Genomic DNA, 18,687 nt, shown 5'->3' with positions numbered 1-18,687 from the left:
TCAGACTCTATAATTTTTTCTTTGGGTATGGTTGACATTTTCATAACAGGTCTTTCAGGATTGTCTTTGATCACTGAACTACTGAGAGGAGCTGTGTTCATCAAACTAGATCATCCCCCATTGTTGCTGTTAATGTATACAATGTGCTCCTGGTTTTTCTAAAGTCTGACCACTAATGATTTCTTATAGAACAATAGTACTTCATAACATTCATATGCCACAGCTTATTCAATCATTTCCCCAGTGATGGGCATCCCTCAATTTCCAATTCTTTACCATTATGAAAAGAGCTGCTTTAAATATTTTTGTACTTGTGGTTCTTTTTCTCTTTTTAATGATTTTTTTGCCGGGTAGTAGTATTGTTGGATCAATGAGTATGCACTCATTATTTATTGTTTATTGTCCTTTGGGCATAGTTCCAAATTTCTCTTCAGGATGGTTTGGATCAGTTCACAACTCCACTAACAGTGATGCCAGACTTTAAAACAAAATGGAGAGAGAATGAAAGTCAAAAACCTGCTGAAGACCTGTTGCAAAGCCAGCTTCCCTTACATTTCTACATGTACTAAAGTATGTCTTTCTCCCTCATGTTTTTCCTAAAGAATCTCTAGAATGAGTGATGTCTCCCTTCTAAGAAACTCTGGTACAAATCCTGTCCGTAAACAGGAACTCTGGTACCAATCCTGTCTCTGTAAACTAAACAGTTGCCTTAGCATTCTCTCCCCTAATTAGGATTCTTTCCTCCTTCTAGGTACTAGCCACCCATAAAATGCCCAGACTTCTGTGGGAAGGTCAATTATATTCTCCTTCTCTCTCTCCCTCTGTCTCCCCCCATAAATACATACATGTATGTATTATGTAGGGATAATTTATAATCAGATTTTATGTATATTAAATATAGTTTTTATCTTATAAGTTTTCAGTGACAATTAAAACATAACACACACATGTGCACAAACACACCTATACACACAAAGCAAAACAAATCAATGGATTGACTGTATTGATCAATGCATACATCATTTTGTATCTACAATTTACCACCGCTCTTCTGGGAGGAAGGGAGGAATGATTTATTGCCACTTCTTTGAAATTCAGTTTGGTCATTCACCTAAAGCACAGTGCTGATCAAATTTATTTCTCAATGATGTAAGATGCTTGAATTTAGAGTATCTATCCCAAGAATTTATATGGACCATTTGTGCCAATTTGTGGTAGAGTCTTCTAAGTTTGAACTGGTCTTATCAGTCACAGTTGGACATAATGTAACTTAGCTCTAATAGAGTGATGTTATTTTGATCTTCTTCAGTAGGGAAGGAAAAGAACCAATTTCTCAAATACTTGCTGAGTTGATTTGCTTCAGATTGAAGTCAAAAGCCATTTTTGAATTCTGGGGATATTTTGCATTCTTAGACATGATTCTGAAAATCAGAATGTTGTGAACCAGGGCAGAGAGGAAGGGGAAGTGAGCTGCAGGGAAATGAGTCTTTATGTGAGGAACTAAGGATATAACCAAGACTAGCTTTTTTGTTTGTTTTTGTTTTTTAAAGTACAGGGCTCCCCCAAAGGCATCCTTCCCAAACAGAACAGATCTTAGTTTGAGATCAGACTTTTGAGTTGGAGGTAAATTTTATTGGAGGTGGCAGATTTGTTGGCTGTGTCCTGAGACTGATGTGAAGAACTCTTTTATTCTCATCTAGCTAGGAAAGATAGTGTAGTATAATGGACAAGATATAGATGAGTCTTCCTGATTCCAAGTCCAATGTTCTATCCACTGTGCCAAGTTGCTAGAGTCAGGAAGACTTGAGTCAAAATCCTGTCACCTACACTAACCCGCTGTGAGACCCTGAGCAAGACCCTTACCCTATTTGGCTAAGTTTTCTCATCTGTAAAATGAGCTGGAGAAAGAAATGACATATTTTAGTAATTTTGCCAAGAAAAACCCAAAGCGGGTAGGGGAAGAGTCAGACCCAACTGAAAAATGACTGAGCACCCACAAATACATGCTCCCTTCCCATTGGCCCTTACTTTGAATCAATGGTAAGCACTTCAGATCTTGTCTCAACTGTTTTGTAGTTTCTCAGCTTAGTGTAACTCTGGGCAAATTGGTTAAGCTCTCCAGGCCTCAGTTTCCTTATCTGTAAAATGAGGGGGTTGAATTCACTGTTCTCTAAGATCCCTTCTAACTCCAATGTTGCTGTGATTCCCTTTGCATAGCTGCCTCCTTTTTTCTTCTGCTTTACCCCTTCCCCAAATGAGACCTGGGAAAGGGGAAATGATTAACTTTCATTCCCAGTGGGTTAGCAGTTCCATTAGGGACTGTAAGTTTTGCCAGATATGAGGAGGCAAAGGAGGATTTTCTCATTGGTCAGTACCTTTTTTCCCCCTTTCCTTTCAGATGGGGAGCTTATAACTTTATCACAGGCCTCTGATTGGCTGGCAAGTTTCCTCTTGAAACCCCTTCCCTTCCCCTCCCCTTCCCACACCCCTCTGGCTAAGAAATGAAGCTCTGCATTGCTAGCCTGTAAAGAAAGTATCCTTTCAGTGCTGCCCAGCTCAGAGCTCCCTTTCAGAGTTGGAGCTGATGTTGTTTGGTTAACTTTGGGCTAAGGAGGCGATCCTGATGGTCATGGAGCTCACGGCTTTCATCCTACTCTGGACTATGGTGACAGCAGCTACAGGGAGTAAGTAAACCATCAGTTAGAGGAACTGCAATTCTGGATGTTCCTCCCCTTCCCTCCCAACCCCCATTGCTCCTGCCCTTTGCTTCCAGAATGATATTGCTTCCATGGTTCTACCTTTGTCTGGGAAAGTACATTCTGAAGAACAGTAGGATTTTCCATAGGTGTCTCTTTCCCTTTCTCCTTCTCAGGCAACTCTGTCTTATTGATTCACATCAAAGGCTTTTGAAATGAGGGGAGAGAGGGCTGCTAAGGGGAGAACCCTTTATGGGTAATGTCAGAGAACCAAATTGTTTCATCTTCAGCCAGCAGCATTATTTGGGATAGCAGGGAAATGAGGTGGAGTTTGGAGGACTTTAGGCAAAATATCTCCCAATGCCAGTCACTCAGATCTAGGGCAATGAAATGATTCCTGACTGTGTTTGGAAACTGGGTTTTTGAAGATATCAAGTTGTCCCTCTGATATGTGTCAAGCTTTGAAAGAAGTCAATTATTTGTTCAGGCCACCTCAGTGGCAGTCTAGTGCAGAAATTGCATTTGAAAGAGTTGAACTGTGTAATTAGATTTGATTTCTTGGAACTGTGCAAACAGGTGATGTCTATTTTAGAAGTTTGAGTGAAAGAGTAAGATATGACTGGAATATTTAACCCTTTGGGAAGGAATGAAACCCCCCCCAAAAAACCTTATATTGGTTAGTTTTGATTTGCTCAATATAATTACTGAAGGATTGATCTGTAATTGTTTTCCTTGTTTTAGATTTTTTAAAAAGTTCTTCAGAATGGAAGAACAATGGGATTACTTTTAGAATTCTGGTGGCTTGTTAGTTTTCACTACCTTTAGGGATGAAGATTTTTGTTTTTTTCAAAATTCACAGGACAGTTCTTATACGATCTTCTCATCAGTGATGCTGGGTAACAGAGTAGATCAAATGTGGGGAGGGGAAGGATAAACGCTTAACTTTTATGCAACTGAAAGCTAAAAAGCTAGTTCTTTCATAAAGCTGTTTAATTTGGCACATGGTCTCCATCCAAGGTGTCCTGGGGAGGGAAGATATTATTTCAAAGGAAAGTCAGATGGGCTAAAACTCTGTGGGGTTGAAATGTGACTTTGCCCTTCTGACATTTAAACATTGGATCTGTTTTAATAAAAGAAAATTACTTTGGATCAAAGATGCTCAAAACATTTAGGATCAATATCAGAAGCCCTGTAAGTCTTGATTTTTTTAAAAAAGACTTTTTATGATATATTTAAGGAAAGGGATCTCCCTTGTAAAATGCCTTTTCTTTTCCCTTTTCCCCATTTAACATGCAAAGATAACTTTTTAGGAACTCAGTTTTGTATTTTTAAATATTATAGACAGTTAATTTCTTCTTGCAAGTGAAAGTGAACTCCAGAAAGCACTAAAATTTCTGTAAAATTCAGTTACTATGTGCAATTATTGTCCTTTTTTGTGAAATTTTTGTTATTCCCCATCATAACTAAAAAGAGCAATTTTTTTTTACACCTAGATCAAGTTGCAGAGATTTGAGTAGGTTCACCTGGGTGTGTGGGTACTAGATGCATGAGCCTGTAGCATCTAACTGGACAGAGAAGGGAGTATACAAAGTGATCATATTGTTAGTATTCTTTTCACTTTCCATTCTGGCAAAACAAAACAAAACAAAAACAAAAACAAAAATCTCTAGTGGTATCTCTATTCTTAGAGAATGGAATATGTTTCACAAGTATCTATGCAGCTTGGGTTTAGCTAGTTTAAAAAGGGGAGAAAAGCCTGTGCTCCAAGTCCCAGGTGATTCCTGTTTAATACTTGCTTAACATGCCTGCTCCCAGAAAAGGCAGAGCACATTTTTTAAGTTGAGTTTGTCTGCATTATTCATATTTTCTCTATTGATTTCTTAAGTCTAGACCATCAACAGAATAATAAATCAAACTCTTATTTGTAGCATTTGTTAGTTTCTGAGATGTAAATGGTCACACTGAAAATTAAACAATCTCCAGAATTGGTTCCAGTTGGCTCCTTCACAACCCTCTTGGGTCCATTCCTACAAGACAGACAGAAGAGAAAAATGTAAGTCATCAATATGATAGAGAACCCTAGAATTCTGGCTCATTTGAGGGTAAAGAGTCTACAGATCTCCTTATTTTTAGTTTGCTTTACTCCCATTTAGAGGGATAAGGCTAGAAAAACACTGTCTTTACATTCTTTCCTTGCCTAAAGGATTACCATCATAGGACCATAGATTAGAGATGAAAAGGATCTTAAAAACCACCCATCCCAACTCCTCTTATTTTATAGATAAGCAGAAGTCAGAGACATGGGCAAAAGCACATAATTAGTAACTGTGGTCCTCTACTATGTGCTATACAGTATGGTGCCATATTGAAGGATAGAGCACAAGGGCAGATGTCTCAAGATGGCAGGTAATGAGGGAGAATCAAGCACTGTTGTTGTTGCTTGAGACAGGGAGGGCTCTAGTTCTGCCATAAATGGGTGGTGGAAAAGTGGGATGACAGAGCTCTGGGCAACAGCACTTTGAAGCCTTACAGCAATTGAAGGTAATATTTCAAGCTCTCTATAAATCAAAAGCATGAGGGTTACCTGAAGCTTTATAAGAATGCTTTGTAGTCAGGTTACAACTCCTGCAAATTTCATTTATTATTCCAGATACTCCAGAGAATCCAGGGCAGGAAGCCTCCTGTATGACAGAGTGTGGTGGTGAGTAGGTATACACCGAATGGTGAAATTAACTTGGCAGTTTGCGATTCCTCCTGGTCCTTACCTCTTCTTTCTCTCTCTCTCTCTCTCTCTCTCTCTCTCTCTCTCTCTCTCTCTCTCTCTCTCTCTCTCTCTCTCTCAGTTTAATAAGAGTGATGATGATGATGACAATGATCACTAAAATTTATAAAGCACTTACTGTGTCCCAAGCTCTGGGCTAAGGGCTTTAAAAATTCCATCTCATTTAACATCTACTCTATAGTTTGCAGGATTGCATTAAGATCTGGGAGGGGTACTTACCTGGGATTCTGCTAGATGGTGACTCAGAGATAAACCTGAGAGTGGCCATGGTTGTCTGAGCTTGAGGAATAGCAGGCTCCATTCTGTATCCCTTCTATTCATAAAGTATTTAAAGAATAAATGACAGACTGGTGACACCCATCCAGATCTTCTGACTGTTTCTTTTCAAAGTATATTTTATTGATGTCTTTATATAACATTTATTTCTTTAAAAAATTAATAATCATTTTAATAACTTTATTTTATTTTTTGCAATTAATAGGCATTTATTTTCTTTCTTTCCCACTGTTAAAAAGGAAAAAAACCCTTTAAAACAAAAAAAAGCAAATGAAATTCCATCATTGGTTTTGTCTATTCTGTTCAATATATGTTTCATTCTGACCCTCTAACTTTTTCTGTTTAAAATATATTTTATTTGGATCTTTATATCAGTTATTTCTTTTAAAAGTTTATTTAGGGGCGGCTAGGTGGTGCAGTGGATAGAGCACTGGCCCTGGAGTTAGGAGTACCTGAGTTCAAATCCAGCCTTAGACACTTAATAATTACCTAGCTGTGTGGCCTTGGGCAAGCCACTTAACCCCATTGCCTTGCAAAATCTAAAAAAAAAAAAAGTTTAACAATCATTTTTTTTCTTAATATGTTCACTTTTTTAAAGATTTTATTTTTGGGGGGGGCGGCTAGGTGGCATAGTAGATAAAGCACTGGCCTTGGAGTCAGGAGTACCTGGGTTCAAATACAGTCTCAGACACTTAATAATTACCTAGCTGTGTGGCCTTGGGCAAGCCACTTAACCCTGTTTGTCTTGCAAGAACCTAAAAAAAAAAAGATTTTTTTTTTGAGTTTTACAATTTTCTCCTAATCTTACTTCCCTCCCCCACCCTCACAGAAAGCAATTTATCAGTCTTTACATTGTTTCCATGTTGTACATTGATCCAAACTGAGTGTGATGAGAGAGAAATCACATCCTTAAGGAAGAAACATGAAGTATAAGAGATAACAAGATCAGACAATAAGATATCAGTTTTTTCCTAAATTAAAAGAAATAGTTCTTGGTCTTTGTCCAAACTCCACAGCTCTTTATCTGGATACAGATGATATTCTCCATTGCAGACAGCCCAAAATCGTCCCTGATTGTTGCACTGGTGGAATGAGCAAGTCCCTCAAGGTTGATAATCACCCCCATGTTGCTGTTAGGGTGTACAATGTCTTTTTGGTTCTGCTCATCTCAGCATCAGTTCATGCAAATCCCTCCAGGCTTCCCTGAATTCCCATCCCTCCTGGTTTCTAATAGAACAATAGTGTTCCGTGACATGCATATACCACAGTTTGCTAAGCCATTATCTGATTGAAGGTCATTTACTTGATTTCCAATTCTTTGCCACCACAAACAGGGCTGCTATGAATATTTTTGTACAAATGATGTTTTTACCCTTTTTCATCTTCTCTTCAGGGTATAGATGCATTAGTGGTATTGCTAGATCAAAGGGTATGCATATTTTTAACAATCATTTTTTTTGCAATGAACAAGTATTTATTTTCTTTCCCTTTCCTCCATCATAAAACAAAACAAAACACAAAAAACTTTTATAACCAATATGCATAGTCAGACAGGACAAATTCCTGCATTAACCTTGTCCATTCTGTTCAATGTATGTTTCATGAGATGGGTTCTATGAATGAACATTGGTCTCCTGGAATTGTGATCATTTTTGAAGGAAAAAACCCAGTACCTTCTTCTTCATCTTACCTCCAACTCCACCTCCCACTTTGAATCCTTCTTTGCACTAGAGAAAAAACAATTAAACAAAAATCCTGATTAAAATTGGGGCAACTAGAAGACTCATCTTCCTTCAAATTCAGCTTCAGACACTTACTAGTTATGTCACTCTGAGTGACTTAACCCTGTTTGCCTCAGTTTCCTTATCCAAAAAATGAATTGGAGAAGGAAATGGCAAACCACTGCAGTATATTTGCCAAGAAAACCCCAGATAGGGTCATAACGAATCAGATACAACTTAAACTATTGAACAACAACAAAATCTGGTAGAAAGATCATCTTATATTGTATTCAATGTTCTACCCCAGTAGTCCTTGATCCCTCTGTTGAGAAGGGAGAAGTATGTTTCATTCTCTGTTCTTTAGAACTGTGATTTGGTTTTCAATTAGTTTAAGATTGACTTCTTTTATGTAATCTTTTCATTTTCTTTGTTGCAGTTGTATGTAATGTTCCTTTGGATCTGTTGTTTTAATCTGTACCAATTCATATAAATCTTTCCTTTGTTTCTTTGAATTTCTCATATTCATCCCTTTTTACTGCTCAAGGATACTCCATTATACCATACCACAATTTCATTGGGGATATTAAGAGAGGTAAAATTACAGAAATGTTCCCTGCCCTCAGAAGGAATGTGTTAATAAATATGTATATATGTTTATGTGTGTATATTCACATGTATAAACATACCCTGTGTAATATCCCCTCCACCTGGAAAATAGTAAAATTTTTTAGCCCTCCCTTCACACAAAATTCAGAAAAATCTGAATTTTTTCTTTTTTCCTTTATGGGATGTTTACAGTATCAAAAGGTAAAATATGTTGATATTATACAATAATATATATGTATTATGCATTTCTGAGTTTCTAAAGTTTTTCTGTCATTTCTAGCCTTCAAGTGTTGTCTCTTGCTTCTGTAAAACCCCCCAAATTCCCATGTAATTTCTTATGCTGACCATTGAGGCTTATATTGAAATCTCAAGGGAATAATTCAAGATGAATATAAGGTATAATTGTGTATATATAGACACACATACATACATACTAGTAGAAGGTAGTCTTAGAGGGGAGGGCATAAGTGGTTGGGGAGATTGAAGCTTCCTAAAGAAGATGGAAATTAATTGATTGCTGCATGAAGCAGTAGATGTCAAGAAGCACAGGTGATGAAGGAGACCATTTAAAGCAGAGGACATAACTAGGGCAAAGGCATAGATGGGAAATGAGTGCTGTGTTAGAGGAAATAGGAAATAGGTCAATATGACTGGACCATAGAATATATGGTGGGGAGAAAATTATGAGAAGACTGGAAAAGAAAGAAGGGGCCAGTTAACCTAGCATGACATAACTTGTCAAAAGAGAAAGAGAAATTCCCCTGTGATTGTCACAGGACAATCTATTCCTTTTACCTTTATAGAGATGGATGTTGGAGGCATCTTTGAATTCTTGCCATAATAACCTCTTCATGCCATATAACTTGGAAAATTTTAGTCAGTTTTTGAATGAGCTATGAACCCCCCACCTTTTAGACCTCAGCTGGAATAGAATCAGTACCAGATGCTTTGCCACTTGAAAGGAGCCTAATGGCATTCAAAACCTCTTCTTCAGTTGGAACTTCAGCTAGAAACTGATTGACTTCAACTTGAGGTAAATGGTCAATGGCTTCTGCATTGATTGATGATGGTGTGTTAAGAACAATATGGAAGTGTTCAGCCGTTCTCTCTAAGATCAAGTTCCTATCATTAATCAATATGGATCCATCAGCACTGAGATGCACCATATGTCTTTGGCCCATAAATAACCTTAAGGGTATCATAAAAGCATTTTGGTTTATTACTATCTTCATAAAATTGAATTTCATCTGCCTTCTTACTGATGCAAGAGTCCTGCATCTCTCTGAGCTTGGTGTTAGTAAGTGTTCTGGTCCAGATGGGCAAATGCAGTACTGTACACTCTGAAAAGTTGCCCACTCCTCTTCTGTTCCCTTGTTGCCAACTGTGTATTGGCTCAGTTTTCCCTCCAAGTAACAAACTCTTCCCACTCAGAGAGATATTCTAATCTCTTGACATTAATTCTTCTAGTATTCATTTTGTCTTGGGGTCACAACTTGGTTGAAAATGATTATTTAGCTTAGAGAGGATGAATCTGTGATCAGTCCAGCACTCTGAACCACACATTGCCTTTGTCACTCTCACATTCTGTCTCCTATATTTCTCTTTTAGTCATTTCTGGTAAGACTCTTGTCAGACTCCTTCTCAATAGGCTGATCCTTCACCTGGAAATTGGTCACCTTCCTGAGAGCCAGTGTGGCTTCATGAAGGGTAGAGGAACAGTCAATATGGTGTTTGCTGCAGGAAAAATGCCAGGGACAGAAGAGAAGTCTGTATACAACATTTGTAGATTTGACCAAAGCCTTAGATACCATCAGTTGTGACAGTTTATGGCAAATTATGTCAAAATTTGGTTGCCTAGAGAAGTTTATCAGTATTTTTCATCAATTTCATGATGGCATGCATTCCCAGGTTCTGGATAGTGGGTGATACTCTTCAGATTTCCCAGTCACTAATGGAGTAAACTAGGGATGTGTCCTTGCTCCCATACTTTTAGCATTATGTTTTTAGCCATGCTATCAAACATCTTCGATGAGGATGAGCATGACCTCAAGGTCAACTACTGCACTGATGGCAAATTCTTTAACCTGAAAAGGCTACAAGTCAAGACCAAAGTAGAGGGAGTTTTGGTGCATGATCTTCTGTTTGCAAATGATGGTGCACTATATGCAGCTGAGATGCAACAAAGTATGGATTGATTCTCTGAGACTGGTGCTAATTTTGGTCTACAATTAATACCAAGAAAACACAGATGCTCCATCAACCAGCACCACACCATCCATATGTGGAACCATTCATTACAGTGGAGTTTTCAGTACTGTGGACAAATTCACTTACTTTGGCATTGTCCTTTCCAAGGAGGTACACGTTTGACAATGAAGTTGACACTCACATTTCCAGAGCTGGCTCAGTATTTTAGAGTCTACAAAAGAATGTGTGGGAGAGAAGAGTTATTAGATTGACTACCAAACTGAAGGTCTACAGATCCATTGTACTGACTTCATTGCTACATGCTTGTGAAACCTAGACAGCCTACCACTGTCATATCAGGAAACAGAATCACTTCATTTAAACTGTCTTAGGAAGATTCTATAGATCATTCAGCAGGAGAAGATACCAGATACTGAGGTCCTTTCTCAAGCTAAACTGCCTAACATTCCAACATTGCTACAGAGAATGCAACTATGATGAACTGGACATGTTAAGATGCCAGATGTTTGCTTGCCAAAAAAAAAAAAAAACTTTTATGAAGAACTCATACAGGGCAAGTGCTCACAAGGAGGTCAGAAGAAGTGATACCAAGAAAGTTTCATTAAAGAACTTTAGAATTTATATGGGAGATACTGGCACAGGACTGCCCAACATGGCATGTCCTCATTAGTGAGGGTGCAGAATTGAATGAGGAAGGCAGAATTGAAGCAGCTCAAAGGAAATGTGACACCTGTAAGTTTAGAGAGCCCACCCCAGGTGTTTCCAGGGACTATTTGTACCCAACTTGTGGTAGAGCATTCCAACCTCATATTGGTCTGATTAGCCACACTAGGACACTCTGTAATTTGTCTCAGATATAGTGATGTCATTTTGGTCATCTTCGATAATGAAGGATAAGAACCAAAATAACTAGTATATGACTGAGGCTGGAGGAGAAGGTCAATCTGTCTGTGTCTGAGTCTAACAGGTCATCTTAAAATAATTTGACTTCTTCATCTTACAAATAAGCAGTTGAGGCTCTGGGGGAAAAGTGACTGTTTATTAGGAAACAGATAAAATAACTGTTGGGAATGTGCTTTGAAAAACTGAAATCCTAATACAAATGGTTGATCTTGTTGAAAAATATATTATGGAGTTTATTCTATGTAATGAAATGGAAGTGATCACCATCATTCTGTCTTATTTTTCTAACAAACTGAAAGTCCCAGAGTCTTTGGCTCCCCAAATTATGTCTTCAATATTGTAGCTAAGTCCAGCACCCTATTGTTTATAATAATAGTCAATAATAATTAGCATTTTTATAGTGCTTTTAGGTTTTCAAAAGGCTTGCAATATATTATCTTGCTGGATCTTTATAATAACACTGTGAAGTAGGTATTATTATAATACCTACTTTAAAGAGGAAAAACCTGAGGCTGAAAGATATGATAGGCTTTGTGAATATTGAAAGTAAGTGCTTCATACATTGCTTTATCTAGTTATCTACTCAACTGATGGGTATGAGTCTCATTAGCTCAAGATTGCCCTGGGACCAGATAGGTTTTTTGTTGTTGTTGAGTCAGTTCAGGATTTTTTTTTGGACAGAGATACTGAATTGGTTTGCCAATTCCTTCTCCAGCTCATTTTATACATAAGGAATTGCGACTAAGAACATTCGATGCCATAGCCAAGGTCATTCAGCTAGTAAGTGTCTGAGGCTGGATTTGAACTCACATCCTTCTAACTGCAGCTCTATTAACAGGAACACCACTCCTCTTTCATCCTCATGCATGATTTCGATCATTGACTCTCCTCAGATGACTCCCTAAATCTATAAACGTCCAGTTCAAAACTCCCCTTCTGAGTGCTAATCTCACCAGATATCTTCACCAAGAGGGCCTGCCAGCACTTCATACTCAACCTGACCAAAACCGAATTTGTCATATTTTCCTGGGACCTACCCAACTTTCTAGCTCTATTACTTATTTCTATTGTTGTTACTAAATTTCACAATTCTCTTTGAAACTTCATTCTTCCTCAAATTCCACAAGCAATCAATTGCTGAATGCTAGATATTCTGTCATCTCTAAATCTTTTCTTCCTCACTCATACTGATCTTACCTTTTCTATTGCCTGGATCATTCAAAATGAATGAATAAAAAGGTACAAATTAAGTGCTTACTGTGTGAAAAAAACAAGATAATTTTTGTTCTCGGGGAACTTATGGGAATATATGGGAAGACAATGCATGTAGTAAGTTAGAAAGGTCTCATGATCCTTGGGATGGTGAAGCAAAGTACATGTTAATGCTCTATATTTATTGTCATCTCCACTGGTAAATCATAACAGTTCTAGCTGATTTTGAACCATTTCACAGTGTTAAGGACTTTTGGGACCAAGGATCAGTGATCTGAGGGGTGTTGCTATGCTAAGACATTTTGGTTGACCATCTCTTTGCTGTATGAGTCTTCTTGCCTCCAATTTTTAATTGCTAAAATAAGCCACCTAGGTGGCTAGGCTGCAGAATGGATAGAGCACCGGCCCTGGAGTCAGGAGGACCTGAGTTCAGATCTGGCCTCAGACACTTAATAATTACCTAGCTGTGTGGCCCCCATCGCATTGCAAAAACCTAAAAAAAAAATAAGCCACCTAATGTACAAGTCTGATTGTGTCCAATACCCTCCTCAAAAACTTTCTGTCTTTTCTCATTGACCATGGGATAAGATATAAACCCTTCACTCTGGCACTTGAGGCTTTCCAACTGTTTGGGACTTAGCTTCCTTGTTGTCACCTTATTCTTTAAGTTTCCTTTTTTTTTTGTTTCTCCTTTGTTGTTGTTTTTTCAGTTATGTCTGATTCTTCCTGACTCCATTTGAGGATTTTTAGCAAAGAATCTGTCATTTCTACTCCAGCTCATTTTACAGATAAGAAACTGAGGCAAATAGAGAGTAAATGACTTGCCCAAGATTATGCAACTAAATTTCTGAAGCTAAATTTGAACTCAAGTCCAACTCTCTATCCACTATGCAATCTAGCTTGCCTTTTCCCCATACCCCCTCTCAAATTATTTTTCTAATCATATATTGTTGTTACTGTTCAGTTGTGTTCAAATCTTTGTGACCCTATAGACCACACTGTCCTTGAGGATTTCCTGACAAAGATACTAGCATGGTTTGACATTTCCTTCTCCAGTAGGACAAGGAAGAAGTTAAGTGACTTGATTAGAATCACACAGTAAGTGTCTGAGGTTGAATTTGAACTTGGGTCTTCCTGACCTCAGACCCAGAGATCTATCCTCTAGCTGCCTAGCTGCCTCACCCAGTACATAGCAAATCCTTAATAATGTTTGTTGATCAGTCTATTGCTATGTCCCATCATTTCTACCCTCCAACCCCCAATTTAAAAGAGGCCATTCTTTATTTCATTTCTTTCTTACCTAGCCTAATCATTGAATTGATGTTGCCTTGGTCAAGCTGAGACCTATTAAGGACTTTAGTTTAAAAAGGTCAAGGTCTTCCACTGTATCTAAGACCATTTCCAGGCATCCTGATCTATAATTGGCTACTGGACTCAGGAGGATCTGGAAGAGAAAATGAGGCTGGTGATTTTGTACAGCCCTCCCTCATACAATCCAATTTACTTGCATATCATGGTATCATATCCCTAATATCATTCTTTGACAATGAAGGACAAACAAGACTATAAACTCCTTGAGGGCAGACACTTGCCTTTATAATAGCTAGGATAGTTTCTTTAATATATATACTTTACTTTGTAATTTGATCCATGTGGGTAGCTATTGTCTAAGAGTCAACTTTCTCCATTGCTGATTAGCAATTACTCTGCAAACAATAGTCTTTGGAGAGTTGGAGCTTGGAGAGGTTAAGTGATTTGCTAATAGTCATCCAGCCCGTATGTCTTAGAAGTGTTCTTGATTTTGGACCAGAGACTACACCAAGGTTGTCCTTAAGCAAAATTGACCATGTTTGTTGAATTGGGATTGGACATATGGCAGTCCAGAGAGGAATAGTCTCTGGGGTTTGAACTTGGAATTAAAGGACCCAAATTCAGATGCTGACATTGAGCACTTCATTTAATCTCTTTTCCTCAGTTTCCTTGCTTGTAAAAATGAGAGAATTAGATTAAATGACTATCTAAAGTCCTTTCTGACCTATGCCATGTTCCATGATTTATTTATTGTGTGGGAGTTTGCTGAGGCTATGAACATCTCTACTTAGGGTTCTATGCTATTCAGCCTGCCCTCTCCTGTTCCCCAGGTCCTGGTGTGCTCTACTTTTCCAAAGGTACCCGCTATAGCTATCGATATTCCACCAGCAGCAGTACCTCTCTACAGGGCAGTGGGATCCAGAAGAGCAGTCTTGGACTTGAGGGACTGGTGATCCTGGATGTTATCAGTAGATGCCACATGGTACTATGGGTGAGTATCTTTGGGACTTCCTCTCAGGAGCAGGCAGAAGCAGTTATTCCTGTGGCTTGTTCTTTTTCTGTTAGAGAATGTTAGGCATGGCTCAGCTATGTAAAGCTAACAATAAATCAACAAAATTCTTGACATTGGAAGATCATAGCTCTAGGACTGGAGGAGACCCAAGAGGTTCTCTATTCCATTGCCTTCATTTAGAGATGAAGAAACTGAGGCATAGGGGAAGTTAAATGAGTTGCCTTAGTAATTATCCAAGATAGGACTTGAACCCAGATTCAGAGGCATTATACTATGTTGATTACCCTCAGTTTCCAAATGTACTCAGAGAAGTTCTATTGAAAGGAAGAATTATAAAATAATGACAGTATGCCTGTTTTATAGGTTCAAAAGAACACTCAGACCCTACACTTCTCCTGCTCTCTTTTATCCTCAGTAAGACATACCCAGGTTCAACTTTAAATCAGATTGTGAAGTGGGAAAAGACTTATTTTATTAGTAATATTTTTGGGTGCCTGCTATGTGCAGAGCCCAGTCTAAGATCTTTTGGGGAATATAGAGAAATAAGCTATGATATTTACCTTTAAGAGGTCACTTCTTTTTTGAGATGATGAGTCCTGTAGCAAAAAAAAGAGAGTAATAAAGATTCAAAGTTCAAGGAAGGGTTTATGGTAAACATGTCAAACAAAAAGGATGTATCAGAAGGGTTCAAAGAAAGGTAAGATCCCTCAGGACCAATGTGGTCCAGGAAGTATTGAGTCAGACCGGAATAACAGGAACAATGCCAGAATAGGATTATAGATCTGTAACTACTAAGGATCTCATAATCCATTAATTCCAACTCCTTCATTTTATAGATGAGGAAACTGAGACTCAGGAAAGTTAAGTGACTTGTCCACACCCAAACAGGTAGTAAGACTGGGGAAAACCACAGAAAATCAACAAACATTTATTGAGTGTTTACTATGTGAAATGGACTATATGTGAACTGCCAGATCAGAGATATAAAGTGTGTATGGGGGTCTTCAATCCAATCCCTGCATTTTACAGATGAGGAAACCAAGACCCAGGACCCTGAGTCATACAGCCAGTAAGTGCTAGAAAGACAGGTATTTGAACCCAGATTTTGCAACTTCAGGACCAGTGAATGTACTTTCTTCTGTACTATAACTGCCTCCTCAGATAGAAAGAAAATATTGGGTTTTGGTTGGAAGATGAGATTTGAAGGATCTCTGGGTCCTGTCCAGGTGAAAATGCTTCACAGGAAATTAGAGAAAGAGGTAAGACTAGAGTTGAAAGAGAGAGGTCAGACTAATGTTTCATTTGAGTTGCCCACAAAGAAGAGAATAGTAAAATCCCCTATTTCCCCTCCTTTTTTCTCATGTTCCTATTTGTGTTTGTGTGTGTGTGTGTGTGTGTGTGTGTGTGTGTGTATGTACGTGTATGTACGTGTACATACACTTTCCACCCCCTTCCCCCACATTAGCTAACCGGGGCTATTATACTTTCTGTGGACTGCTCAGAGCGCCCCCCCCCCCCCAAGTCATGCTTTCCTAACCAGGATATCCCGATATCCCCTGTGCTCCTGATCAAATCTTAACAATCTTCCATCTCTTTTCTACACATTTCCTCTGTGGAAAAATTCTTTTGATAGACACCTTAGATCTAAAGAAACTGATGACTTCATGTTGCCTTCAAACTCAAAGGAGTGAGAAAAAAGAGGTTTAGTCGGAAAAACTTAGAATCACAAAACATTAGAATGAAAGGAAACTTAGAGTTTCTCTTTCTACAAATGAAGAAGCTGAAATTTAAAAAAGATTAAGTGATTTGCCCCAATTACTGGCTATGTCACCCTTAGTGAGTCACTTAAACTTATCAATACCCTAGAAAACTCGGTAATTCTATTTCTTGGAGGTACATTTGTGTCATGACCTCTATCTTCTGAAAGTTCCTTATAACAGTGAAATCACAGATCAAATCCCTATTCCTAGCTGACACTAGTATCTAGGTCTCCCGATTTCTAATCTGGTGCTTTCTGCCTTGTGGGGAGAAGGTGCTTTCTTCTGCTACTCAAATATCATCCATTTGGTAGTTACCTATCTGCTGATTTGAGAAACCTGGTTGTGACTGGACTGTGACAAACTTTGATAACTAGAAGATAACTAGCTTCTGGGGTGGTGGGCTGCATTTTCTATCTTTATTCTTCTCTCTTTTTTTTTTTTTTAGATTTTTCAAGGCAATGGGGTTAAGTGGCTTGCCCAAGGCTACACGGCTAGGTAATTATTAAGTGTCTGAGGTCGGATTTGAACCCAGGTACTCCTGACTCCAAGGCCGATGCTCTATCCACTGCACCACCTAGCTGCCCTATCTTTATTCTTGAAAGCATTCTAATTTCCTTTAGGTCTTTGGCCCTTGGGAATATGTTCATATGAATTACTTTTTAAAAGCCTTCCCAAGTTGACTCCTAAATTTAAATTTATTTATTTACTATTCTAGCTACATGCAAAGCTAATTTTCAACATTTACCTTTTCCTAAGATTTTTGAGTTTCACATTTTTTCCCTTCTCCCTTCCCTGGACAGTGAGCAGTCTGACATGGCCATATTTTTTTTTTAGGTTTTTGCAAGGCAAACGGGGTAAAGTGGCTTGCCCAAGGCCACACAGCTAGGTAATTATTAAGTGTCTGAGACCAGATTTGAACCCATGTACTCCTGACTCCAGGGCTGGTACTTTATCCACATAGCCGCCCCTATGGCCATATATTCTTAAAAGCTGTGGCCAAGACAAACAAGGCATTTTTATGCTCTTATGATCACCAAATCAGTTCTTTTCTTCCAAGCAGCATCCTACCCAAAACAGATGGTTGTAAAGATAAAGGGAGAAACAAACCTCTTTCTTTGCATAGTTCATAACATCATAGACAACAGACCTGTGATTTCACTGGTATACGGGGACTCCCAGAATACTGGGACTCCCAGAAGATAAAACTTTCTCTGCTAATGCAGATAGACACCTACGGTTTGCAATCCTAAGAGAGTTGCCTCTAACCCTGAAAGGTGAAAATGACTTTCCCAGGGTCACATGACCAAGATCAATTAGAGGTGGGGCTTGAATCCTAGTCTTTCTGACTTTATTCTACCATGCTGACTCTTTTAAGCATGGTAACAAAGATAAAATCTCCGATAATTGAATAATATAATATCTCTCAATGAAACATTTTCATCTTAGCTCCAAGACATCCAGGTTAAGTCTTCACTGGAATCCAAGGAAGAGACTGTGAAGAAATCGAAGAATTTGAGGTAACATAATGCCAAGTTCTGTGGTTGTTTTTATCTGGGTTGAAGTGGCTAAAGCTTTTGGCTCTTTACCAAATGGATTCTGTGAATTACTATTGCTTTTGAGTGGTTTGAAAACTCCTCTCTAGGTTCTAGACCAGTAGAGAGGCCCCCGGTGCTACCTAAGAATCTTGTAAACTCCTGAAACATGAGTGAGGGTTCTATCTTGTAATCCAAACAAAAATATTTAATGAAGGTTGATGAATATGGTTGGAGTCAAGAAGGAGTTGGGTGATGAGAAATGGAGTTGCATCTATTCTAGTGGAAGAAATGTGTTCTCTTTCTTTTCTTGATTGTTGAAACCATGTGTGTTGTATATATGTATGTGTTGTAAATATCTACAATAATACAGAACCAGTTTGGGGCCCAGGAAGTGCTCACCTTTCCCCCTCTAAAGCTGCCTCTAGGTCTGGATTCCTACTCACATGAATTAAGGAACAGCCTGGTCCCTAAGTGAGAAGTCTCTTATTTTTTCTCAAATTCTTACTCTCTATACTCCCATTGCAGAGACCTAGGCTGAATCATATAAAGCTTAGATTGGGTTCCTGTTTCCAGTCCTCTCTAAAGGAAGAGTACAAAGGTACTTCATGTAGTAGTGTAGATCAGGTCTTAGACAGCTCTTTATATACCTCTAAATCTGTGATTTT

At 38.4% G+C, this 18,687-nt stretch overlaps 1 protein-coding gene across 1 annotated transcript in view; it reads left to right on the top strand.

The window, feature by feature from the left end:
- The first annotated feature begins 2,629 nt into the window (after positions 1–2,629).
- Positions 2,630–18,687, top strand: part of LOC141495122 (uncharacterized) — a 170,717-nt gene continuing 154,659 nt past the window's right edge. Inside the window, exons 1-2 of the mRNA XM_074196114.1 lie at positions 2,630–2,684; positions 14,546–14,683. Coding sequence (XP_074052215.1) covers positions 2,630–2,684; positions 14,546–14,683 — 193 coding nt within the window. The remainder of the gene's footprint in view (positions 2,685–14,545; positions 14,684–18,687) is intronic.

This window comes from Macrotis lagotis, chromosome 8 (genome assembly GCF_037893015.1).
Source record: "Macrotis lagotis isolate mMagLag1 chromosome 8, bilby.v1.9.chrom.fasta, whole genome shotgun sequence".
Classification (NCBI taxonomy): domain Eukaryota; kingdom Metazoa; phylum Chordata; class Mammalia; order Peramelemorphia; family Peramelidae; genus Macrotis; species Macrotis lagotis.
The sequence above is the reverse complement of the archived record's forward strand: the minus strand, read 5'-3'. Positions and strand labels throughout refer to the sequence as shown.